This window comes from Melopsittacus undulatus, chromosome 1 (assembly GCF_012275295.1).
Source record: "Melopsittacus undulatus isolate bMelUnd1 chromosome 1, bMelUnd1.mat.Z, whole genome shotgun sequence".
In the NCBI taxonomy this organism is placed as follows: Eukaryota; Metazoa; Chordata; class Aves; order Psittaciformes; family Psittaculidae; genus Melopsittacus; species Melopsittacus undulatus.
The window spans coordinates 106690687-106718132 of record NC_047527.1 but is presented as its reverse complement, the minus strand read 5'-3'; the positions used below and the strand labels follow the sequence as shown (position 1 = coordinate 106718132).

At 38.1% G+C, this 27446-nt stretch overlaps 1 protein-coding gene across 1 annotated transcript in view; it reads left to right on the top strand.

Moving 5' to 3' along the window:
- The window catches only part of PTPRN2 (protein tyrosine phosphatase receptor type N2), a 659546-nt gene that overhangs the window by 596924 nt on the left and 35176 nt on the right, over positions 1-27446 (top strand). Inside the window, exons 15-17 of the mRNA XM_031042861.2 lie at positions 2732-2879; positions 9648-9721; positions 17968-18045. Coding sequence (XP_030898721.2) covers positions 2732-2879; positions 9648-9721; positions 17968-18045 — 300 coding nt within the window. The remainder of the gene's footprint in view (positions 1-2731; positions 2880-9647; positions 9722-17967; positions 18046-27446) is intronic.

Below are 27446 nucleotides of genomic sequence, written 5' to 3'. Positions count from 1 at the left end.
TTTATGGCCATTTGCCTACAGCATCATGGATCTCAGTATTTTAGAGACATTCAGTGTTGGCAGTGTATCTGCATAAAATGTCCCTGAAGTCTATGGGACATTGTGATGGGCATGTCAAAACGAATCAGATTTTAAAACTGTGGTTTAAAATGGGAAGATGCTACAGGCTGGTCCTTGAGTGCCTGATCTCTGCCTGCTGCATGCTAAAGAGCTTCTCTGAAGCCAGGAGACTTGGCTCAGTGGTATTGTGAGATACTGCGCTTTTTTTCCTGTTGCCTCATAAAAATTCTGACATTCCAACTAGTCTGCACAGGAGGGATTATCTTTTTTTTTCTTTTTATGATGCTCAGGGTACATATCCAGGCACAGATTTAGCAGGAGAAAAGAATGGGATCTTTAGCCTCCCTCCTTTCCCCAGTAGCAACAGCCTTTTGGCAAAGACAAGTAAACTACCAGAGGGTGGTTTCATCCTGTTAACTTCTGGATTAAGGCTGGGAACACGTTAGCTCCCCGATGCACGATGGGGCTATGTAACTCTCACAGTTCCCTATCCATCAGGTCACAGCTCTGTCCACTGTGATGCTTTTTCCTTCATTATAGAAAAGAAGCAATCACACAGTAGGTGTTTTGACTCTATCTGGGCCAGCACTATGTTTTACCTCCTTTAGATACTTTCTTTTAACACAATATATTTCTATGTCCTTAAAGATATCCTTTCTGGAAGCGTCACTTCTTGAATTGCTTTCCAGTAACAAGATTGATTTACAAATCTCTTGTAAAGGCACACACACCCAACAAACCCTGCACAAAACAAAGCTGTGTGTCAGGGGCTCTTTTGTAGCATTCAAGCTGCAAGAGAGAGCAGTATCCTGCTTCGCTGGTCGGGTGAGAAGCATGGTGGAGTGACAGCTTTAGCAGAACTCCCATTTGGCGGAAGACAAGCTGCAAGCTTTTTGCACCTTCTGTTAAACCTGCTGAGAGGGCATGAGAGCCTTTCTTCTTTAAAGCAAGCTTGGGAAGAATTCGGCATAACAGAGATTGTCTGAGGGAAAGGTTTTCTAAGCAATTAAACTGCTTTTTGTACTTTTCAGTGAACCCTTTCCATGAGCTTTTTCTACACAAGCTTTTTTGCTGCAGATTGGGCTGTATTAGCGAGTCATCAGGAGCTGCTGTGACTGATGTTTGGGCCAGAGCCACTCACAGCCCTGCTCCAGACCCCCACCCAGCCTCTGAGCCTGCCCCCTAAACTGTCCCTTTTTTAATCAGTTTAAGGGTGTTAACTTTCATCTACCTTGCTCAGTCAGCCTGTAGCAGACCCCTGCTGTAATGTCACCTGTCCCTACCCTCCCTTCAATCCTGACCCATTAATAGGCTCTCATTCGGCTCATCATCCATCCTCAGGCAGAGCTCCATGCACTCCAGCTGGTCATTGACATAATGGGCAATACCCCTTCCTTATCTCCCCTGCCTATCCATCCTAAAGAGTATGTACCCTTCAGTTCTAGTGCTCCAGTCATAGGAGCCATCCCACCATGTCTCAGTTGATCCCGGTTAGATCATAGCCCTGCATGCATGCATATATCTCTAACTGCTCTTGCTTATTCCCCATGCTCTGTGTGTTTGCATAGAGGAGTTTAATTTGGGCCCACAATGAAGCTGACTTACTGGCTGGAGTAGGTGCAATTCCTTTGTGCTGCTATTTAGGTGCTCTCCTATCGTCCTGCAATCCCCCTCCAGGCTCTGGGCATCTCTTGCTGGCAGTGGCAGACTGGTAGGAGTGGGATGGACTGAGGTTCCCCTCCCCTGGAAAGATGTCAGGCTGTATAAGGTAATTTGGCTGTATAAGTAGGCTTACAGTACCAGGTGATCACTTGCTTAATTTTGATGTTAAAGCAAAGGGAAGATTTCTCGTTTTGCCCACCATTCCTCCTTTCTGCTGTCTTCCATTCTTCTACTTAGGTGATTTTCAGGGTAAAGGAATAGGTTTTTATTTCGCTTTTGGCAAACTTCAGAACCCAGTTCCTGGTCCACTGCCGTAGTGCACCCCCAGGTTTGGGAGATCTGCAAAAACTTAAAACCTCAACCAATATACTCTGATGAGCCATCATTTGTGCCACAGCTAATTCATTTTTCTTTGGTGATGCTTCTGTTGACTTTACTGAATGCCAGGTACAGTCTTTAGCAACATATATTAATATTAATTAACACCGCCTTCTCAGTTCAAGGCCATCTCTGTGCCAGACCATGTGCAGGATGAGTGCCTAATGATCCGGTACTTGAGCCATGAAACTTCAGCCCGGCAATTCTTTAATTCCACATCCATTGTTACCTGCATATGTGTTTGAGGTTTCATTTTAAAATCCTTCGGTTTGACATGAGCTGCTGTTGTAGTAATTTTTCTCAATGGGCTTTTATTTCTTTTTCATTGCCTGATGAAAGAGACATTTAGGCTTACTTTTTCTAAGTACTGAAAAAGAAATAGCTTTCTCCTCAAGCTCAGTAGTTGGGGGTTTCATGCGTTTGTTCTCTGTTAGCATTGGTACATGTTAGCATTCTCATTTTGTATAGCACAAATAAGCTTCAAGTTAACTCTCTGGAGTGAGTTAGCCATATAAGACTGTTTTCCCACAAAGCTCAAGATTCCCATGTTTTCCATCCTGAGATACATACTTTTAGTTCATCTTTGAGCTTAGCTAAGTCAATACTTAATATAGTTTTCTTTTAATTCCAGTCCTACATGGAAGATCATCTGAAAAACAAGAATCGTTTGGAGAAAGAGTGGGAAGCTCTGTGTGCTTATCAGGCTGAACCAAATGCCACCACTGTTGCGGAGCGGGAGGAAAATATCCAGAAGAATCGCTCACGGACTGTAGTACCATGTATGTACACTTTAATTCAGATAGTTGCATTTGAAGTTCCTGAAACTTTTCTCAGTATCCTTTGCACAGTGGTTTGAAAGCTACAGATGACTGGTGAACATAATACACAATACATGTGTACTAGAAAACTGTAGCTACACCTATATGCTGATTTCATAACCTGTTGTCATATCAGACGCTGTTTATATCCCTGTTAACTGCATATATGTTACAAAAATACACAACTATGGCACATAGCACCACTGCTGCAGCTGTATCATCCCATAAAATTCAATAACCAGAGTGCTTTTCAGTGCTGGAATATACTTTCTGTACGAGGGTGGCATCTGTAGCCATTCAACAGAAAGAAGTTTGGCTTGTGTTTTAGACAAGTTGGTACCATGTCCATCCAACACTAATACCAGCAGTCTATAATCATGGCTAGGTAATCTGTTTATCAGATACTCAGCTGTACTGAATGAGCCCCTTTAGGTTTCAATGGATAAGCTTGCAGGCTGGTTTCTCAATCTCTGCTAGGTTTAGGATAAAAAGAGAAAGAGAAAAAACAAACAAACAAACAAAAAGAGCAGCCAGTGTTTATATGCCTAGAATCTGCTCTTTCCTGTAAGCAGACACCTTTCTCATCTTGAAATAAAGCAATGCTTTCACACACTTTATTAAGCAACCAATGAAACAAAACTGAAACTGCGATTATATACACAGTCCACAGCAACAAAAATACCCTTAATCAGTGTGCCCACAATCCAGCTGGGTAGCTTAGCAAACATAGAAAGCTATTTTAATTTTTAAAGTGCCCTGAAAACATTTTCCCTATGAGAGCATTGAGTAAGTACCATTTCTCCTTTAGAAATGGGAAAATGACAGGTAACACATTAAGTAAATGTCAGAGCTGGATTTAGAGTGAAGATTCTTTGGAAGTACATGGTAATTTAACTACGCCCATCAGTTCTTGTGTTGTACTTCAGCAGGGTTTGGCTCTCTTTCTGGCTCTTTTTGCAATACTTTGCTGTTTAAGAGAGGATTACAGTAGTTTGGTGATAGGCATTCATTCCCCTGAATAAATATGGTGCTGGTCAAAAGCCTTTCGAGGCAACAGCAACAGTTTATGACTTCCATATCTTTTCTGTGGAAAAGTTCTAAAGAAGTCATGAAAGTTGGAGTGTAAGACTTTCTGTGCTCTTTTCCATTCTGAAAAAAATGGCATTTAACTGACATGACAGGATGTGAAAATGGCTCCATGATAATGTGAATTGATCCAAGTTAATCTCCCTGCTTAAAGTGTTCTTTTCAGTGTGGAGTTACAGTCCAACCATCTTAAGCTATTCCAAATCTCTCCTCATAAAAAAGTTTCTGATTGCTGCCTTGGAGAAAGCATGAAAGCTACAGGTGTTGCCAGGAATTGATGGCAGTTATTCAGCTGATGCAGGGGACATGTCTGCATGATTCAACAAGCAATAAGATAGACCATTCTAGCTCTGAATCCAGAAGTATCATAGCTGCAGCAGTGCTAAAGAGGAGAGATTTTTATCTTGGGTGTCATGCCACACTAGAGACCTGAGCTATTCTCAGAGATAAGATAGACAGTCTCTTTTCATCAAATTGTACCATGTGGATGAATCATCCTATGTTGATCAGTCTTCAGTTGACAAGTCTCTGCCATCGCTTCTTCCATGGCATATTGTTATGCCTGTTCTCCCATCGTTGAGTCTAGGCTGAATCAGTACTACCTGGGAAAGTATTTGGACATGGGCAAGGTGGCTGCAATTTATTTAAAGATTTAATTAGAAGTATTTTAGCACATTTAAAATCCCTTAGTGCTTTCACAAGAGTAAAATGCTGGGTTTTGGCTTTGTTACAGTGTAGAAGCTTCTATTATAGCTATTAGTGCACTGTGAATTTTTCTTTTTGACTGAATTGCACAAAATTACCTGCTCTCACTTTCTGAAGTTGCTGCATACTGGTAAACAGCTGTCATGTTATATCTTTAAAACTACTTTGATGATGGCTAGAGTGTGTGGCATAGAATTTAAAACATACTAAATTTTGATAAAGTGATGGTTATCGTAGATATTCAGATTAGAGATGAGAAGGAGCCCAGTTTGACCACTTTTTTATCATTCTTGACATTAAAACTATAGCAAAAAGTCACAGAATTGTTTCATAATAAATTCATAATAAACTAAAAATAAAGCTGTTGTTTTTGATATGCTACAAAGTTGTTATGCCACATTCAAAGGACTCCTATAGAGTAATGTCTTGCTGGCATTTTCTTACCCCTTTCATATTGAAAATCACCTTGACGAGATAGAACAAGATTGCCAATTCACTTGAAAGATTTCATCTTAGGAAGCCTTTAAAGGAACTTTTCTCTTTCTTAACCAGTCTTAAAATAATACGATACTATTTTTTACTGATCACATAACTGATGTAATTTGTAGATTTACATTATCTTTAATCTCACAATTTTATCACACCTTACTCTTATTCCTATCTTCTCTGTTTACAAGCAGCTTTTAAAATACTTGGCACTGCACTGAATTAATTACTAATTAAAAAAATTCTAACAATTGAAGTAACTTCAACCTTCTAGATTAACAAAACTGCATCCTTTTATCCAATCAACAAGCAGATTGCCATAATTTAGGCCAATGGGATACCTTTTTTTCAGTTTGAACACACAAGCAACTCTGTATCTTGGTGTCCAAAAAAACATCTTTCCAGGTTTTATCTTTTCTTGTTGTACCTCTGCAAAATAAAACTATCTTAGTAGGGTCAGTACTATATGTTCTAATTTACATATACCATAAACATATACAGGTATTTTAAACATTTGACAAACAACTTTTTTCAGTAAACATCTGTCAAAAGCTGTCTTCTGTAGCAGTGCCCATGGGTCATGGTATATATTAGAGCAACCTGCTTACTGCTGTGCTCTGGTTTTCCTCCAAAGGAAAGCAAAAACATCTGGGGGAAGAGTGTGTGCCCGGGTCTGAGGCTTGTGTGCAGTTAGAGCACAGCCAGGGAATGTGCACCAGAAACGGGAACACCTGAGCAGATGGTACTTGTTCTGGGTGTGTGTGTATTGTCTGTTTCAGCAATGCATGTAAAAAGAATGCTCTGGAATCAACAAACTTGATTTCAATTCTGATCTAAGAGTTCCGTTTTGCAAATAACCTATGGGCAAAATAATAATAATTAACAAGTCCTGATTCTTTACAGTCTTCAGCCTGCTCCACTTTTTCTCCTCAGTAGTTCTTGCATTTCCTACTTCAGTGTAGTTTTGGGCAGTGCTTTGTATGAAAAAGAAAAAAAAAGGTATCAAAAAAGTATCAGTCTAGATCTACCCGTTTGGCTAGTTCAGGTCAGGTGTCCTCTCCCTGCTTCCTCCCAGCTTCCTGTGACCCTCCTCGCTGGCAGAACATGAGAGGCTGAAAAGTCCTTGATCAGGATAAGCGCTACTTAGCAACAGCTAAAAACATTGGTGTGCTATAAGCATTGTTCTCAAACTAAAGCCAAACCAGAGCACTTCACTAGCTACTAGGAAGAAAATTAACTCTCTCCTCCCACCTGAAACCAGGACATTGATTTATATTGAAATTAATAGCTCTAGAATGCCTTCATCTATCCTGTGTGAGCTTCAGATGATTCAATAGGGTACAAGTCTTTAGGTCTTGTGTCATACCTGTTATCCTTGTGCAATGTCTCATCTACTCTCCAGTTTTTCAAACAGTATGACATGTTTGTATTTAGCCAACTAATCAAGCTCCATTAACTTTAACCTAGTCCATGTGAAGATATTTGTACGTGAAAAGCAATACTTAGCTTTCTCAGTCTATAAATTGAGTATTTATATACTGCAAAGTCATGTGTGTTTGCTGTATGTTTTGTCCTTTATCATCTATCCCTTATACTTCATAATTTATACTTTATATCAATATCCACCTATATGTTTTGCTTTTCTTTTAGCTGTAACTTGGCTGGAGCAATAACAAATGCAAAGTGGTTCAGGATTTAGCAGTAGCTGCTGTAGATATTTGAAATTATGACTAGTTGTAGCTTGGCCAGATTGCAGTAGCTAGTAACAGCATTTGTCTTTTCTCTCACTTCCTTATTATTGTCCCGTTCCCTTCCTATTTCTTCATTCATCTTTCTTTCTTGCTTTTTAGACCACTCATTTATCTTCCTTTTCTATCACCTCATTCCTTTTATTTCCTGCTTTTCCTGCTTCACCTTTTTTGCTTCTGACATAATCAATACACAGTTTACAAAAAAAAATCTTGTACATTCAGCATTTTCTCCACAGTTGCTTATTGTTAACATAAACTGATGTCCATGATATCTTTTTTTATTCTTTCTTCTTTTTCTGACTGTTTCTGAAGAGTTATTATGCTAGTTCCTAGAAGCTTTGAGGTGATAACAGGCATAGACAAGCACAATCTGTTCATTGTCAATATGAACACTTGATGATGCAACTAAAGCACACACGGGTGCAAACTTGATACAGGCAGAAAACACATGTACAACCTTTTTTACACACTTTTTATTTTTTCCTGAGCACAAAGTCTCACCACCTTTTCACTGCCGAAGACTTAAGATGTCTCACCCTCTGATTAACGCTCCATTGGATAATGATACAGCACACTGAATCAGTGGCTCCGGACAAAACACTGTTTAAAAACAAAAGATCCTGAAGTTACTGATCTGACTTTTGACTTTTATTGGAGAGTCACACTGACATCTGTATGCTAAATCCTGATGAATCACTGTCTACTCTCTCTCCCTCATCCCTTTGGGAGCATTTCATACGTTTTCTTTGGTGATTATTTCAAACACTTTTGCTGTCCAGTGAATGGGGCTTATCCTGAGCACTTACTTAGCTTAAGATGGATGAGAGACCACATTCAGTGCATGTAACCTGCAAGCACTTTGTGACAATGCTCATGATAAATCTTCCTATAAAAAAATCTTGACCATCTCTAAAATCTCAGGTGACACAAGTTCATTTCTATGTTTTGGATTCTTTGTGCAGTGGTGCCAAAGTAAGGTGGAAATGAACAATGTGTATAAAAGTGTCCCCTTTCTCATCTTCATCTTCCTCCTATTGTGTTGAAACCTAACCAGAGCAAATATTTTATGCGAATAGGAAAGAATGGCTCTTCATTCATTTGACATGACTTGTTCACCTCTAATCATATTCCAAGAGGAAGTTGTTCATGTTGGTGGGTTGCATATCGTTGATGAGGTTGAGTGACTATAATCAACATTCATACAAGCATGCCTTTGTCTTGCTCACATATTGAACTGACATGACATTACTGGTGAATAAACCTAAGCAGAGCCCAAACCTTCTGCCTCTTACTTTCCTGTGTGGTACTTATAACACTTGATAACTCATTTATTGTTCCTCATTATTAAAATAATGAGTGGTACTTAACAGTTTAAAAAGCTAACTTGTAAATCTGCTGCTAAGAATAGTGTCACAGGCCACAAGACAAGATACAAAGGGGGGCAGGGCATATTCCTGTACTCTTATTATATCTCTTTTAATAATTGGTGGAAAGATCCTTTCAAAACATCAATATCCATGTTTAGCTTCAGAGGGTTACAGAAAGGGCAACTCCACAACTTCTCACCACAATATACGCTGCAGGGTGGGCTTGCTGAGAAGTATAAATCATGTTGGTTATGTATCATGTATAAGTTGTTTGAGATTCATATCTAAAGACTTAGACATCTCTCACATAAATTATCTGCATGTGGTCTGGTCTTTCTTTAGTCAGTGGAAAGAAACGGGCACTTCTCAAGTGCAATTTGGTCTGTTTGAGGCAGCTAAATTGGGATGAGATGATTCATGACATAGAAATATTTCTTTTCTCTTAGCAGAGTGAGTCTAGATGACTGGAAGAGATGCAGACATCTGCATTGTCACTGTCTAAATACAGACAAATAGAAATCATCCATTACATATGTCCTGAAGTTAAAAAAAGGGCTGGAGCTGGGGTGTACCAGCTCTAAACATAGTTGAGCTAGCACCAGTAAAAATACAAGTAAAAAGGTACTAAAAGAATCATGGCAATGGGCAAACATGAGTAAATGTCCTATGTCCAGAGCTTCTGTTTACTTTACTGGTGGTGTCTGAACTAGTTACATTTCCAGCAGTGTAAGATACCTCTACATGCTCCAGCCATACTTTTAGGTGCAGTTATCAGCATTTTCTCTCTTCCATGATTGTCTCCAAGTCATATTGTCTCTCCACGTCACTAGCATAGTACCACACAGCACTGGTCTTTTTGATCAGGACAGATTAACTTGCTGTCCAGCTCTCAACTGTACATCGATATTCCTGCAGTTCATTTTACAGAGAATCCAGGCAGATAAAGTCCATCAGCTTACTACTTCCATAACCCTGAAAATGAAAGTGTTTTCTATAATACTATTTTTTCTAGTTATATCTCTAGTTTAAAGCTTAAACTTCTTGAGCAATAGAGATTCTCCTTTTTCCTATGAGAGGTTGTAGCACATAATATTGCATCTCATGAAAACATCCTTTCTGATACTCAGTCTCTAAAATATCTTAGTGTTTCATTCCTGAATCAGGCTGTGATGCCATGGCTGTATCAAGGCTATGTGAGATTGGGAGCCAGAATATCCTTTCTGATATTTACCTTTTGCCTGTCTTAAAATGCACATTAATCTGACTTTGAATTGTTTAACTTCAAATGGGTATATTTGTATAAAAACTTTTTTCTCTTATTTTTTCCTTTGCAGATGATCATTCCAGGATATGCCTGAAAGGTGAAAGTAGCCACGACAATTCAGACTACATCAATGCTAGCCCAATTGTAAGTATGATAACCTATGAGAAATAATCCAAACAGCCAGTTGCTATCTTTCCTTTTTAAAACATGCTAACTTGAGGCACCTCACTGCTCAGGTTGTGCAACTTCAGGTTGTGAGCACCTCAGAACTATGATGTCTTGGGCTATCCTTTCCAACTTAAGAGAAATAAATCTTATACGTATGCATGCAGTACCCTCAAAGTTTATGTACAAAGAAAACAGTCACTAGATAGTCCTACCTTCTAATAGTGTCAGATTTTCTGTACTTGGCATAATTAATTTATGGATTACAAGATTCAAAAATATGCCCTTAGTGGAGCTTTTCCTTTTCTGAGGACATAAAACTTTCTTGTTCGTTTTTGCTAGCTCCAGTTATAGAAAGAGTGGTTTCTGTAGGCATGGAGAGCTGTGCTCCACAGGATTCTGAACTTTTTCTGCATCAGGAAACGACGTTTGCTCTTACCTTTCTTCCTCTGTTGCCCTTCAGATGTACAACTTGGTGTTTCTGTAGTTCTCCCAGTTCTTCTCCGAGCTTGCTGTTTTGAAAGAGAGAATGAGATCCTTTACCACTTGTGTATTCATTCAAACTGCAAAATATGTCAATCCAATTTTTGCATCTGGATACTCCAGTATGGACCAGCTGCCCTTTCTCACCCTATGCAAGCTGAAGATGAATCCTTTTTTTGTCTGTGAAAGATGACAGGGAGAAAAGATCTCTATTTTTAGACACAAAACATGTATGATAGAGCCAGTAGCATTGGCCTGTTATAGAATCTCAATGGAATTATATCCATTGAGATTCCATTTGAAGGGTGGAAAAAGACACTGTGTCTTTGACCTCTGTAAGACTGCTTGTATTGGAGTCACTTTTGCTCATGGTTCTTATCCACATTAATTAGTCACTAAAAAGTTATTACAGGGGAACTAAGAGAAAGAACTTAGAATGGGGACTTAGATCTCTCTGCAGTGGGCTGTGTATGCCATTACTGGCACATTTTCCTGGGGAATATAACTTCCCCAGTTAAATCACTTGTGTGGGCAAGGCAGCTGGCAATTTGCAACAGCATGAAATTGCCACTTGTTTCCTTCCAATGTTGTTGACAATACCTCTTTAAAAAAAATTAAAAAAATAAAAATAAAACCACAAAACCAAAAAACCAACCCAAAACACAACTCTCTAGAAACTGCTCTGTGAGCTTTGTCTGTTGCTTTCAGTAGTGTTCAAAAGCTTCATTTCCTTGAACATATGAAAATGTTTTATTCAAAGGAGTTAAAAAATGCACAGAACCCAAAAAACATCTTTGGGATGCTTTTGTCTTTGGCTTAGGGTAGAGGGGAAACCAAAGCACCAGCATGCTTCAGGGATTGCCAGCTGCTGTTTTAGAGCACAGGGTAGATGTGCACAGATCAAGTTTTGGACTACTTTTAAGTATGTCTTTTAGTAGACCAAGCTCTAGTTGGCTCTCCAAGGATATATATCCTGCTTATAAAGTCATGCATGGAAGTCCAGCTGAGCACTTCCGCGCTCTGTGTCTGCCTGTCTTCGGGGCATATTTGGTGAGTTATGTTTGGTCAGTAGATGCTGTGAGGTTTTGTGGCAAGCACAGGGGTGGGAGGTGTTAAATGGAAGTGAGATACTGTATTCTTGTAAGAGCTTGGTTGTAATTTGCATGACTACAATATGGTGCAAAAGTAGAATTGCAGCATTTGAAGATGGTGCTAAACAAGGTTTGGTGTTGGCAGCAGTATATGTACTGTGTTTTTGCCAAATAGCCAACATAGGCTTCTGCAACCTGCCCCAAAGTCTGTGGAGAGTTCACTTTTTCTAGAACACAAATTTAGTTGAGGAAGGGGCAAATACTTGCATGTCTGTATATGGCTGTTGCAATTTAATTCTGGATTATAGTGTATCTATCTGTTCCCTTAATTACAGTGAAAAATACTAGATTAATATTGGGGGTGGAGAGGCAGGACCAATATATCCCATTAACATAACTGTGAAGAGATTTGCTTTGTCAGGATGTCTGGAGCTAATTCAGGCAGAGGAACTCTGCTTCCACAGCTTTAACTCTCATGGTTTTACAGGGGGTTGTAATCTTGCCTTTCCATCCAGCATTTAGTAAGGGTATTTCCTTCTGCAAAGTTAAGTATTTAATTTGTATAGCTTTCCCAGCTTCAGGAGTTTCATTCAATAAACTGAGTCATGCTGATAAAGCAAAATTTCTGATGGTTGTCTTTGGATCTCTTACAGAATTATTTCTATGCCCAGAGATAAGTGTGTGCACAAAGGTTTCACTGAAATGGGACAAGCACCCAGTGTCTTGCATAGTGATGAAAACCTGCTAAGATAAACTCTTCAGTTCCTCTTCTTCATGGTAGGATAGGGACCTTACTCTGTGGGAAGGAGTGCCACAGCCCACATTTCTGTAGATGACCTGTTATTCCAAGGCTAGAGTGCTCCAGATGTTTTTGTGAGTCCATTTTTTGAAGTCAATATTCACTTTGCTTTCTTGAAAATATTAGATAAAATGTGTGTTTCCTGAAGGTGATGCAGTGGGAAGCTGGTAAGAGCAAATTACCACTTTGAAAGCCCATAGTTTGGAATTCCCTGCAGTTTCATTTCAAAATAAATTAAGTATCTTCAGGTTAGTATGAACACAATTGTTAATTTGGTATAGTTTTTGTGTAATGTGGTAGAGTATACAAGTGGCAGAGACAATCAGTCTGTGTTCTCTCCACCTCAGAAGCCTACTTCTATTATACTGGGCACTTGGTCCTGCAGTATTTGCTGTGGCTGTACAGCTATTGCAGCCTGGGCTAGATATACAACTGCTGCTTATTTAAGATCTTTTCTATTAGCAGATACACATTTAATCAACGTCCTTGTACATATACAGTGGACATGGAGTCCCAGGAAGTCTGCCTTTAATTGGTCTTGCAAGTATCCTACCACTTCTTTCCTTCAGACAGCTGCCTTTCAACTTCAATAACCTCAGTAATTATCATGGCATACAATGATGTTCCTGGTGCATTTTTTTGCCTTACAGTGCTTGGGTTAGGAGTGAGCATTGTAGTGACCTGCAAGATGGGCATTAATAGCACAGGATCAGTATGGTGTGATCTGACTGGAAGAGACTTTTTCCTCCCTCCGTGTGTGAGCTATGTGGGAGGGGAAGAGTGTAAAATAAAGTAATTATATTTGAGCTTCAGAAAGGGAGGCTTCCAGTCGTGTACATGTCGCTGTGTATCTCCAGCTTCTGGGTCAGTGGTCCAGTCTCCAGCTGGGGTTCACTCAACCTTAACTTAAGTCTAAATGAGTGCAGCAGAACACCGTAAAAAAATCCCTATGCTAGACAATGAGCTGGCCACCTGCCCACATGTTTCTTCCTTTTAAAAAATGCTACCCCCCTCAAGACTTCCTTTCTCTCCAATATGTTGTGAAAACTGGGGTTAGATTGATGGCCTCACCACGGCTGGGAGCGGGTGAAGATAATCAGCAAAGATTTAGTCCAAGTTCTTCCCGTAGGTCTTTAATTTCACTGTAGTGCGAGGCCAGTCGAAATGAGTCCTCAGGATAAATTTGCAGGGTAGAAGTGAGGTAGAAATCTGTTTCCCTCCTCTCTGAAATAACGTAAAGTACTATGATAATAACTCTGCTATCGGCAGCTGAATGAAAGGCTTGCAATTACAGCACAAGAAGACCCTGACTGTGCAGAATAAAACTGTGATAATTACTTCTGTCATATTTGTACTTAGTCCTCATTAAATTTCAGGAAAATCATCCAGTAGTAAATAATGTGCAATCTTTGCTTTTAAATCAGAGGTCATGAAAGTAAATGGGAATTCTGTTTTTCCTCATAGGGTGTCTGAGAGAGAAAAAATCCCATCAACTACATTTAAAAACTCAGTTTGCTTGTTATTGAAGACACCAGACTGAGGAATGTCATTAGCATGACAGTTTGTTCAAACACAGCATACAAATTTCATCACCAAGAATAGGCTCTGAAATTCATAATGGCATTCACAACCAGATTTACTTCTTTCATTCCATTAGGGGTTTTAAAGGAAGGATTTAAAAATTGGTTTAAATTTTAATTCAAACAGGAAGATAAGGGCTAGTCTACCTTTTTAATTTTAATGCTGAGATGAATTTGATTGCAAAGTTCATCTGCATTTGCTGAATATGCTTTCTTTTACAAAAACAAATATACTTTTTTACTTTTAGAGGCTGTCTATACTCTGTTTGATAAATAAATGCATCAAAGGTTGTTGGGTTTTTTTATTAGAAACACATTAAATCTGGAAACTGCACAGTACCTTGAATCCATATGTTTTTTTAAGGTGGTAATTACAGTTAAACTTTATTTCTGTTGTATTTGGTCTACACTGGATCACATTCTGATCACATGTGATTTAGGAATATTTCAGCTGGACTCAGAGGGTTTAGATCAAGGTAAATATAGTGTGACTGAGACCACATCTCTCTCAACATCTTTCTGTGTGGAAACTAAGAATCTGACAAACTGGGATGGAAGGTAAAGGGCAGGAATGAACTGGTGTATCATTTACATGAGATTTCAAAATGGTCATTGATGCCTATTGACACTTTTACTTCAGTTTACAGTTTAGAAGACTATTTAACAAGAATCTACATGTACCACTCTTTAGTCCAAATACAATAAATTTGAGGATTTACACCCATAATGTATTGATTTTTCTATATTTCATCAGCATTACTGTGAAATCATGCAGCAGCATGGTGTCTGTCTCAAAACTCAACAAAATTCAGAGTTCTTCAGAGAATCCTTGCAAAATCCTAGGATAAAACAACTGGATTTTAGAACTCTTGAAGCAGAAATCAAAGGAGTAGCTTTTATCCTCTTGTACAGCAAAGGTGGAATTTTTGTCTGATACGAATTTAACAAAGGTGTAACTAATTGTGATATTGTGTTCTTTATGTATTTTCCTACTTTAAGATACTGTGAGTCAGCTTATATTAGAAAGCCCGTGGTAAAACAACTGGTGCCAGTAAAGTTTTCTGCAGTTTTTCTTTTACAACAAAAAATCTGAATGCTCCTCCTTTTTGTTTCCATTTGCTTTTGATATTGGTAGTGACTGAATCACTACAGTCAATTGCATGGTCAGTTATAGTAAACCTTGATCCCTTTCTTTCCATAATACAAAATCATGGAAAAATAGATTGAAACATTATCACCAGACTTGCCTTTGTTGTACTGCAGCAGAAAATGAGAATTCCACCATAGCAGAATAGTTGTAATCATTGCAGCTTTTTCTTTCCCAAAATGGCTGTTCGATCCAGTTCTGATGTAATCCTTGTGAACTTTGTGATTTGATGGAGACAGAGGGGAAAAATCTTGTTCTTTTTGAGCAGTTACTATTAGGGTGATTTTGGTGGTTGTTCTGGTATAAAATGTTAGCAAACGGTCAATTTTTTGTTTTAATACTTGATAATATGGAGCCTGCTGTTATCTGTTCTTCGCTGGAGAATAAATTTTCTGTTTTATTTTCATGAAGTGAGAAATCTGAGGGATCCTTAAAAGAAGATAATGACTACTGACATAGAAAAAAGCCTTTTAGTTGATCCTTGATTAGTTAGCTTAAAATCCATTACTGACTTTATTTCTTTATTCAAACTTTTCTTAACTTTGATAGATTAAGATGCCCTTGGTGTTCTTGGTGACCTTGAGAGAATAAAAAAGAACATAACAAAAACATTCAATAATCATTCCTTGCAGTCACAGACTCACATTCAATTGAATGTGACCAGAATAGTGATTTTTCACACTTTTCTTGAAATACTGGCCTTTAAAACAGTACGTATAATAGAAAATTGATGAAACCAAGAATTTCATTTAATTAGTTTAATCTTTGCTCTTATTTTTATTCAGCTAAAGATCATTTAATAGTGTGATAGGGCTTTCTGCCATCTTCTATTTGCTTCAAGCAAGAAGAGTTTCTGCTCATAATTGTTTTCTGTGCAACACAATGTGCTTGGAATGTAATAATTGTAATTGTCTTTTGAATTATTGTAAAACTGCTGATACACTTCACTACTCTGTGCTTATTGTAATGTTTGCCACGTTCCAGCAGCACCTTTGTGACAGAGGTTGATTAATGCTGAAATGCCAAGATTGGCCTATTCCTGATTTATCAGCTGAATGTTGAGAAGTATTTCCTCCCATGACAGCGCTATTTGCATCATCCTCAATTTCTTCTGCCTTTGTTTCCTGGCATGTCTACATACAAAAGAATTTAGTTGAAGAAGAAATTCAAAATAAGTGATTATTTTTTATAAAGTTTAGTGTCGTCACTGTTGGTTACATTTCTAAGTCGAGTTCTCGCCTGTTAGTCAAGTGACATCATTTTCAAATGGATACAGCCTACAACAGTTTCCAGTGGGAGTAGCAAGTCCTCCACAGTGGGGAGGTTCGATTTTTTCTAAGTCAAGGTTTTTAGTTCCAGCACAGAAAAACATTTAAGCACATGATTAAATCCTATAGATCTCTCTGGGTTTTTGAAACAAAACAATAACAGAAATGAATTCATCTGTAATTGAGCAAAAATATAGTTGAAACTTGACTTTGCTTAATCACATTTGCTGTTTTCAGATGTGTTTAATTCAATGTCTCAATTCTTACAAAAAAAACCCAAAAAAACAAAAATACCAAACAAACAACAAAACACTTGCCCATTTTGAAATTGTTCCTAAGGTTTTTTCACTAATACTGCATCTGAAGAAAGCAAGTGTTTCCCTCATCTCAAAATACTCACATTTACTCACAGTAGTAAATGTCCTGCTATCAGAATTGCTTTTGTCAAAAGGCAAAGAAAGCAAACTTGAAATTTGTTGTGAGCAATTGCTTGTTATGAAGAGTTATTTGCTGATAAGAGAAGCATCCCAATGAAGCTCAGAATAAAATGATGGTATTATAGACATCCTGGTCAAGGTTTCTTATAACTATGGGTGGTGTATCACAAGTAAGCTTTAATTATAAATGGATTCAGTGACTTCATTTTACCTGTGTTGTATTGTCAGGGAAAATTTTAATATTAAGTCCAGCTTAATTATACATCAGAAAATTAGAAGCGTAGAAGTGTTCTCTTCCTTTTTTGCAACATTCATCATATTGTTGTTCTGTTAGAATAACTTACATCTGTTCTTTTATGGTTCTTCCCTCTTTTATGTTGCACATAATTATGAGGTGCCTTCTTTTATGCTGACATGTACCATCACTGAAAATTTTGATAGGCTATGAATAAATTCAGTAGATGCCTGTTAATGCAAATGTGACTCACAGTCATTCTTATTCAGATCTTTACTTATAGAACAGAATCATGTATTAAGACAAATTCTTCCTTCAGCTACATGGGTATAAATTAACTCTCGCCAACTTCAGTGTCACCAAGTCACACCCACACATCTGAGAGCTGAACTGGGTCTCTTTTTTTTATGTTCAAAGTTTTGTCTTGCCCAGTTCAGGGTTAGAATGAGTTTGTTTGGGTTTTAATCCTATCAGCAGATCTTCTTTTTCAGCAGAAAGGGTCCTAAGGTTTAGAACTAAGAAAACCACCCATCAGTTCGAAAACATTCATTGTAACACACTAATCCTATTTACTCTTGATGGCTTTGTTTCTTAGATTCTTTATTTTTTCTGCTCAGTGAATTTTCTGCTCCTTGAATTAAATGTAATAATTAAGGTCTTTAAGCAGAACTTCCTCTATTGAGGCCAAATCCATTCATTTAGATAAATCAGCTACCCAGAAAAAGCCAGAAACTGAATGTGTTCTCCATTTTTGCTGGTTTCCAGTTACATGTGCCCTTGACTGGCATGGTGGAAGTGGAGAACATATTTAGATGTGTGGAGCATTCTTAACATTCAGTGTAGAGAAATGTTTCAAATGGCTCTTAGGTTGCTATGAAACCATGAGTACTGATCTCAGATACTTTGTCAACCACCATAAATGATCTTATGCTCCATATTGAGGACATAGGATATTGCTCATCATGTGTGCTGATAGTCATCTGGTAGCATCAGTCTTTTGTGGAAAAAGTTCTCCCCTGAGCTTATAAATAGAACTAAATTTGTTTGCTTGCCAATAAAGGATGCAGGGACATGACAGTCCGTCAGGAAGTCCCATGTTTCGGCACTCACATGCTTTCAGTCTCTAGCACAGCAAGGGATTTTCTTTTAAATAAACCCAGTCTGTGTTCTCTTTACTTATTCCAGATGGACCATGACCCCCGAAACCCTGCATATATTGCCACCCAGGGCCCTCTTCCTGCTACTGTCGCTGACTTCTGGCAGGTAAGCTAAACAGCTCTTTGAAAACTGAATTTAAGTTACAAGTCAAATGTTTTCCTGTGCTTCTAGAAATGTAAGGTGTATATAAATATGTTGTGTTTGAGTCACATTAGGTGGAAAAACCTTTGTTCAAATATCTGTTTAAAATCTAGGGAGGTGAGGATGAGAAGCTGTGATGATGCTGTAGATCTAGTACCCCACACTGCATCAAAGCTGGTTGGCTCACTGCATTATTTTTCTGAAGGGAAACTGAGTGCCACAGATTGCAAAATGGTTTTTTGTCAGAGAACTTAAAAGTAAATCAAAACAAACACCAAAATTATCTCCCCTGTGAGGAGTTTTGAGATCTAAGAAAAGCAAGAAAAGGTATTTGTCCCTTGATCCATGGCCACCATCCCTGGAGGTATTTAAAAGGTGTGTAGATGTGGTGCTTGAGGACATAGTTTAGTGGTGGGTTTTGCAATGCTGGGTTAACAGGTGGACTTGATGATGTTAAAGGTCTTTTCCAACCTAAACGATTCAATGATTCTGTGATATTCAAGCCTTTTATGTATATGACAAACCCTGTACAGAATGCTTGATCTGGAATTTATATTGAAAGCCTCAGGCCAAAATATTCATATTTTACTGCCAGGTCTCCATAATTAAATTACAGCCAAGGACAGGATGATTTTCAGAGGGCCTGACCTTCTTAAGAGTGTAGCCAGAAGTCATTGTCATTCTCCAGATCAAAAAGGACCTAACATTACGTGCCATGATTTTTTCCATTGAAACCTGCTTCTCACTTGTCCCAGTTCCCCAAAATGCTTGAATTCTTATGTATTTTCCCTACCACAGGTAGCCAATTTAGAGGCTGAGTTAAGATCCTGCCACGTAAATTGAAGTACGTGCATAATTGCAGGATTGGGGCTAAAGGCAGTAGTTGGTGATGCACAAATATGAGTGTACTTTGCATGCAGTTTTTTTATGTGCTTGTGCAGCTCTAAGATTTAGACATGCACACTCCACCAGGCTAGGTGTGTGCAACTGTGTGACAGATATGCTGCGTTAGATATTCCTTTATAAGTGCATAAGTGTGCCTGAAAGCTTACCGAGGCTGTGTGGGGAGGAGGCCAACTGAGGCTTATTATCAACACGAACATATGTTTTTATCTTTTGTTTTGCATTATGAATTCTGAAGCATTTGTTCTGAAGATAAAGAGTGTCTATGTACAAATTTCAAAAGTACTATTGTGTTCTAGGAGCTTGCATCAGTTGAAATCATCAACTGTCTCCCTCTGCATCGCTTGGTCTATGATTAGAAAGTGTTAACTGATCCTTATTGAAGATGTTTTTCATGTCACAATATCCTACTATTTCTGATGAGGAATCAAGATATTTTCAAAAAGTTTGTTTGATTGTGGGTTCCTGGATATTTAAATGCTCAGTTTGGGGTATTTTGGGACTGCTTCTTAAAAGTGCAGAGCAAACGGTTTCTTCTTGAAGTGAGTTGAGTTGTTGGTCTGACTTAAATTTTCAAGTAACTTGTGGGCTTTTTCTTCACTATTTGGTAATTAGACATACCTGAAAACACTGATTTATTGTATTTTTTTTTTTGCTTGGCAGGTGAATTCCTTATAACAGGCATGATACATGAAAATGTGTTTCTTAAGCATGCAAAATCCAATACCATGTTAGCTGCTCTGTAATGATACAATTCCTAAGGCCCAGTTTTTTTAAGTGTATATTTTTGCATATTTGTATATTCATATTTTGTTTATTTTAATCTGCAATTGCACCTCTACACATCAAAAATATATGTTCCCATTTTTAGAGTAATTTCAAAATCACACTTTGTATAAGCTTTTTTTGCTAATGCAGAAATCAGAATTAATCATGCAAACAGAGTATGAAGGATATATTTTGTTCTTCTCCCATTCCAGTCTAAACAGTTAATCAAACTGTTTGCACAGACACAGAGAGTAGAATTGAAATGTTATTTCTGTGATCTAATCATATTCCTTCTGAATATTCTTTGGTACTCAAAAGGTCTCTTTCTTGACATTCTGTCTTCATGCTGTTTGTAAGTACAGTGTCTTCACTCTCCTTCACTTTCCTTCTGCTTTTTTTAGTGATTTCTCCTCCCAGTTATCCATCAGTGAAAGTTCATTTCATCTCCCCATCAGATCTGATGTAAACATCTCCTCAGAAGCCATTTATTTGGCAGCCATAGTTCAGCATCTGCGCAAGTGAGGCTATGTGTCCATTTTTGATGTGATAATCTTTTATTGTTTCTTCTGTTAGGTTCCATAGAAAAGTTTGTTTCTTACATTTATTTTTGTGATGTCTGTCACTTCAATCTACCTATATCAGATTGGTATATCACCCACTTTTCTTAAACTTCCTGCAGGTCACACATCAATGTGCTAGTTACTGTTCCAAGCTTTTTACATGGCTGTATGGTATCTACTGGGTGTAATTAACAGGCTAAGAGAGATTAACTCCTTACAGAAGACTGTGTCCATAACCACTGACATGTAGCGGGTCCACTGTACAAGTCGAAAGCCATGGCTTGAAATTGTTGTGGTTTATGCCCAGATGCAGGAGCAAAGTTTCTGTCATTTTTTTCACTGAACTGTACCTATTTTAAGGTAAAGCATGGGCAACCTGCACTTGCTGTGGAAAATAGAGTATTAACTCCTGTCAGGGCAGAATCCTTTGATGTTTACTTGAATACATTTTTTTTGTGTCATTTATACAGAACATGGTGCTGCCACCAGGGATTGTTTAAAGATTCAGTTATTCATTCCTGATACGTCTTCTCAGTGGTTCTCCTCCCTCTCCCTCCTCCACTTAATACCAGCTGTTGCTTTTTTCCCCTTTTGTGTGCTCAGTGAAGCAGTTTTCTGACTGATAGTGAAAAGAGTGACAGACTCCAGAGAGACTTAGGACTGTTCGGCTGTACCTTGCCTAAATGCACAATGTCATGCTTTAGCAAGTCTAACAGAAACTCTTGGAGCTTGGCATCACCTTCTATGGCAATATTTAGTAGATATATTGCTTTCTATTTTTTCAGAGTCTTAGCTACTAAGAATCCCAAAAGCCTGGTTGCATGGTGGGTATCAGCCACTCCATTTTATCTTGGAGCTGCTGAAGCCCAAGGCTACCCCAGTAAGAAACTTTTATAATTGTTTCCACACCTGTAGACATTTCAAGCTGATTTCTAGAAAACACTTGTCTAAAAAGCATATGTATTACTTGGAGGTAGAAGACAACTTTCTTGCCATTTACTCCATAAATGTGCATAATGAAATCCAGATATGCATAATGAAATCCAGACTGCACCTGATTTATCCTGACTGTTTGGGTTTCATGTTCAAATTCCAGAGATACAAATTCTAAACCTATTTTCCCTTAGGCTTGCATCAGATTCTTCCTCCTATCGGTGACTATGTCTACATTAGCAAGCAGTATCACCCACTAGGATTGGAGTTGTAGAGAGTCACAGTACTTACTTTGTAGGTTTTACTTTAGACCAGCTGTTCAGTGGTCTAGTGGACCAAATGCCTGTTGGCAGGGGAGAAGGCTACAGATATATTTGGAGGAAGCTTCTTCCAAAAGGAACTTAGAGCTCTAAAATGCTCTGCAGTGCCTGCTTCTCTTCGTCTCTGTCATCTATAGGATCATGTGGTCACATCCATTAGCTCTATTTAAGAACAAACAGATGATGTAGTTTTGAATAATCTTTTTCACTAGTTTTATTGCCAAGCCTCTCTAAAACCTGTTATGTTAATCCATTCCCCAGTATTTTTGTGCAAGTGACATTTAGTAGACACTTAGCAATCAAATTCCCATTTACCATTTTTAAGTTGCTCAGATCTGTGCAAAGATCATGGTTAGGTCAGGGTCTTCTCTTTCCCAAAATGGACAAAACTTTTTCTTAAAACAGGGATGATGCTTTTTATAGGCTCCTCATGTTTAGCATTCGTACTAGTGATGAGCAGATTCATGCCTAGTACCACTATGGAACTAGAAGGGGACAAGTTTCGAATCATCTCACAAGTGACCACTTCTTGAAAGACTGTGTCTTTTTTTGATAAGGTGAGGAAGAAGAACATGTTTTGTTCTTGAGTACCATCTAATCTGAGCCACTAGAGCTGGCCATTAGACTCAGCATTTCTATTCATTTAGATTTTCATGTTGATCTGAGAGAGATCAGCTTGATGGAAGTTTTTCTTTCAAAGATGCAGTCTTTGAGCTGGAGATAGTCCAAACTCCTGTATATTGGTAATTTTCAAATCTTGCTCAATTTTGTACATTTTGGAAAAGTTATTATGATAAAAAAGGCAACAGATGTACTCTGGCTTTTCTAATGGTGTAAGACCACTTCTAGGCATCAGACTTCCACAGCTGTCTGTGTCCCTCCAGTTTACTTCTCCAGCTCCTTCTATTCTTGGCACAGCTTCTCTAAGTCAGCAAGTGCCAAGTTAGTTCCAACTTTCCTGGCTTACCTATTTCTTTGAAAACTTTCTAGCCTGCAGGAGTTGTGTTGTCAGTCATCTCATTGATCTGTTTTGCCACAGGGCTTCCTAATCTGTCTGGATACTCTGTGTTTGTGGCTCAAGCAGAGATTTCATCTCTGCCTGCATGTCATCTCTTAGACAGCTCTGGAAATTTTCCAGCTACTACTTTAATTAATTTTTAAAAGCTTCCTGCTGATTTAAGTCTTCCTTTAATTTCATCTAGTCTTGTTTTCATCTCTTTTTACCAATTACTATTTCTGAGAGATACCTCCTTCATTGATTCTATTTTGGTTCAGTGGGAATTCCACCTCACTATTCCCTTTCTTGAAAACTGGATGCCTCTTCGCACATGGTATTAATCCATTTTTATCGGAGTAGTTAAACAATTTGCCAGGTCTGTGGATTGTTTTCTTCTCAGCTGGAAAGAGAATTCATCCTCAGGATAGGGTTTTGCTTTGATATAGTTCCATTTTATTTACAAAGAAAGTACAGAGTTTTATTTCCTTGGACAAAGACAGAATCAAATAACAGGCAATAAATTCTTTTTTCCAAACCTCATTCACCCAGTGTTTTACCCCCAACCTCTTTTTCAGCTTTTCTTCTACCAGATCACAATGGTAGTTTGTTGAGCTGTGCTGTGGGTTTCTTTATTCCTTTTACACATTTTTGCTGCTTATCTGGATTAATCATCTTGCCTTGATTAATGCCTCTCTCCCTGCATTAAGCATATCAGTTTCTAGAGAAACTTATGGGTCCATTTGCTTCACGTTCCTCTTGGTTTTGATGATAACTTTTGTAATTTCAGTTATCAGGCTCCATAAAAGAGTTTGCTTGTTTCTTACATTTATCTTGAATGAAAGGTGATGATTTTGTCCAGCAGCTTCAGTGAGATTTCACTCAGCTCTTTCACATAACGCTATTAAAATTCAACATCTCTTTGAACATAATTCAAAAGAAAGAGGATGTAGAACATTTCTGATCTATAACAAGTTTTCGCAGCAGGAGTTCCATGTTGTGAATAATTCTGGAGGCATAAAATTTTATTATTTTCTGCATGTGCTGGGTTATAATTCCATGAAGTATTTGACATCAAGTACATGTCTTAACTTGCAATGTATTCTAAGAAGCAGGGATGATAATATGCAAGAAACTATTCCTATGAGTTAGGAAATTTAAAACCAACTGTCCTTGCACTGAAAAATTGTTCTTAATTATGCCAGTTTTATAAATTGCATGTCTGCTAAGGTTCACCATCTCCAAATGGAGATTTCTGTAGGAGGCCATAATTTTTCTCCCTGGAAAATACCCCACATAATGGCTTGCTTTCATAAATCTACCCACACTTGCCCTTCTATCCACTCTCCCTTTTTGGAGGGAAATGCATTTTCACTGTTTTTTTTTTTATTTTACTGTATTAAATAAAATAGAGGGAGGGATCAGGCATTTCATGCCAAGTGACGTAAGTGGAAATGCTTCAAATTGCCTTAGAAAATGAAGCCACATATGATATATTTTTCTAAATATCTGTTGTGGTTTTGTAATGTCCTCCCTCTATGACCAACATAATTAATAAGTATATGAACATTATATAACTTCTGTAGAAGGAGTTGAGAAATAGGATTTTCCTTATTTTGCAGATGTCCAATAAGGTTCAAAGCACCTACAACAAATACAGTCAACGCTTATAGTCTGGACCAGAAAATTCTGTCTTTTGCCTGAACAGATCTGTATCTCAGGCTAGATAGTTTTCCAGATGCCTTAGTCCCTGAAGGGCTCCTGCCTGGCGTGGATGACAGAGCAGACACCACTCATGAACAGCACTGACCAGGAAGGCAGATGGCAGGTGCTGCCCCTTTATGATTAGGATGCTCCTCTAGTAAGTGAGAACGAGCTTTATCCTATATATTCTGAATCAAACCCATGTTTTTCATGACCTCATCTTTCCTCCACTATTCTGCAATACATGAAATAGTCTTGAAATTGGAAATGTTCTTCAACCTTCCTGTTAATGCTGGGCACCTATTGCTGACAAACAAAACCAAAGCTTACTGGAGTAGAGGTTTGCCCTATTGTGATTACAGGGAGTGGGAACACCTCATCTCTGCTCCTCTGAGTATTTTCCACTTTTACTACAAGATTATTAAATGTAAAGTCCAGAAGGAGTCCCAAGAGTAAGACCAGAGCCCTAATATGAGCCAGGGAGTTTGGTTGCCATTTGCTTTTTGTTGCCTCCAGTCCTGCATTTCTTAATCTAATGCTACTTTAGAATATTTTTTCTCTACCCATATTCAGGAGTATATTATCACTGTCAGTTCAAAAACTGACCATCGTTTTCCTCCCAGGTCATGCCAGCATATTAAGAACCCTATTCCTGAGTTGCAATCTTGAAGACATGAATCTTTGCTTCTCTCTTCCAGTTTTGGAATTCAACAAAACAAATACAGAATACTGTCAGTTGATTGTTTGCTGTGTAAAAAGGATTAGTCATCAGTGATCTCCAAGGGCAAATCCTGGTGGGCTGAAAAAGTCTCCCTACAAAATCAGTGTTCCAGGCCCATGGGCTGAGTAGGAACAACTGTACCAAACCCTTCCCTGCTCTAATTGCTGGTTTCTGTGCTCCCAGTTCAGCATGTTTTATGAGTACTGAAATTAGTTTACAGACTAAATTATTCTTCTGCATTTTGTTCTCTGCAGAACATAGTGATTTCAGGCAGTCTTGATTCCCAGGTTTTATTTTCCTTGCCTGGAATGGGACTTCCTGCATGTCTGATCAGTTCTCACCTTCAGAAAGAAAAGCAGATGAAAAGCGACACAAAGCAATTCAATGTTTAAAATATGCATATTTTAATTTAATAAAAGAAAAACAGCAAGGGAGAGAGAGGCACTGAACAGTAGCCCCCAGAGCTCTAGTAACTTATCAAGCCATGTGAAATAAATATAGCATTTGGAATTCCATAGATGTTCAGTAAAGGAGTGCACATTTACCATGCGCACTTCTAATTATGCCTCTGGTTGGAGAAGGTACTTAGAAGTGGTCCTTTTAAAATTTCTATCCCTTTACTGTTTAGGTTCCACCTTTCCAATACCAACGTGCAAAGCTAATTACAGGCATTTTTGGTGGACTTTTCCTCCTTAATGTAATTTTGTCAGCACTGCAATACTAAATAGCATTCATATTTAAATTATTTAATAATGAGGCTTGAGTTAGGAGTCTACTGAGAAGAATAAGAGCAGTTTACATCCCTCTGAGAAGCAGAAGTTATTGCTACACATACAGTCATCTTGAGTTAGCAATTCCCACTGACTTCCAAACAATTGTTGCTGCAGCAATAGGGATATAACATATGGAGCCATTTTAACGACCATGTATTTGTATAAGGTGCTCTCTGAAGGCATCTTTTCAACTGCTAGAGTCAGGGGGGTTTTTTAATTAAATACAGATTGTTGATCGCTAATTTTTCAGCCTATAGCTTTGTTTATCTGTCTGGCACAGCTATGACATTGCAAATGGCAATTCTGACCTTGACAGATTTGACCCATTACATGTCAAAATGATAAGTCATTTTCAACTAAATGCTTCACAGAAAGGGCTGCTTTTTGACTGGCAAACATTGTGAAGTTCTACTTGAGAATAAAAAATTAGTTCCCCCCTCCTGTTTTTTGTTTTTTTTTTTTCTTTCCAGTTTAAAGATAACCTTTTTTTTCTTTTTTTTTTTTAACTCATTAAAGCATTGCAGGTTGGTTTTAAAATATTGCAGAAAATACCATTTTCTGATTGTGTCCATTCAATACAATGTTCCCATTTCTAGTGGAGAACTTCAAAGAAGTCACATTTGAGTTACTTATTTTCAAGACATGTAATAAGACAATTATCTGATCCAGCAAGGGTTAGTACCTTTTTTTTTTGTTTTAGAAGTTGTGTTTTTCCTGCTGAGTTTTGATTATCATTAGAAATTATTTGGGGGGTTCATTTACTTGTTTGTCTGCTTTTCCTAATGTCTTGCATTTGCCTAAAAGACTGGAAAGGTGAATTCTTTAGTTTTCTGGAGATCTCTCCTAGAAAGCAGCTGGTATGATTAGCCCGTTATTTTTAGGTTGGTTTTAACTCATTACCTGTTTTCTGCTTTTATCATCACTTTGTAGAAAGTTCTTCACCAGTCCCCATCAAAAGAAGAGTGTCTGGTCAGGGCACATACTTTGTCATTTCTCTGTCACAAAAATAAGGGAAAATACAACTGAAAAGGGGGTTTGGGTGGGATCATTTGTTATAAAAAGAAGCTTCAAAATGATGAATTGTCTGAAAAAAGCCAAAGGGATTCATATTAACCTTTTTTTACAAGCCAGTAAATAAGGACATTTTAAAATATAAACTTTCAAAAACTGGTGTTTTATCAGATTTACGGCAGTGTTGCAATGCTGATTCTCCTATTTGTGACTTTGTTTTTCCCCTTACTTGAAAAAAAGGAGCAGTTCTGTGCTCCTTTGCAAGTAATTTGTTCTAAATATATTTCATCCCAATGTGAAAGTCCTTTGTAAGAGACTGGCATGCTGGGTAACCACAGCATGAGGTCTCTACACATGGTGGATTTTATCAACAGGGAATCCTGTGGATGTCAAACACACTGCTCATCTTTGGGTTGCAGGACTCGGCCTTTAATTTGCAATAAATGGGGTGGGATGGTGTTATTCTTGTCTAAGAAATGTTTTGAGAATGGTACAGGCTGCAGGTAGACATGTCACACAAAATTATACACTGTCTTTTTCAGCAAAGCATGCATTGCGAGCTCTGTAGTGAGCTCCTATATGTAACTCAGACTTTCTCACCTCCATTCAGAAGACTCTATTGACCATTTGTTCTTCTCTTGAAAGTATTACCGTAAATTGCAAACAGGAAACTGCCCC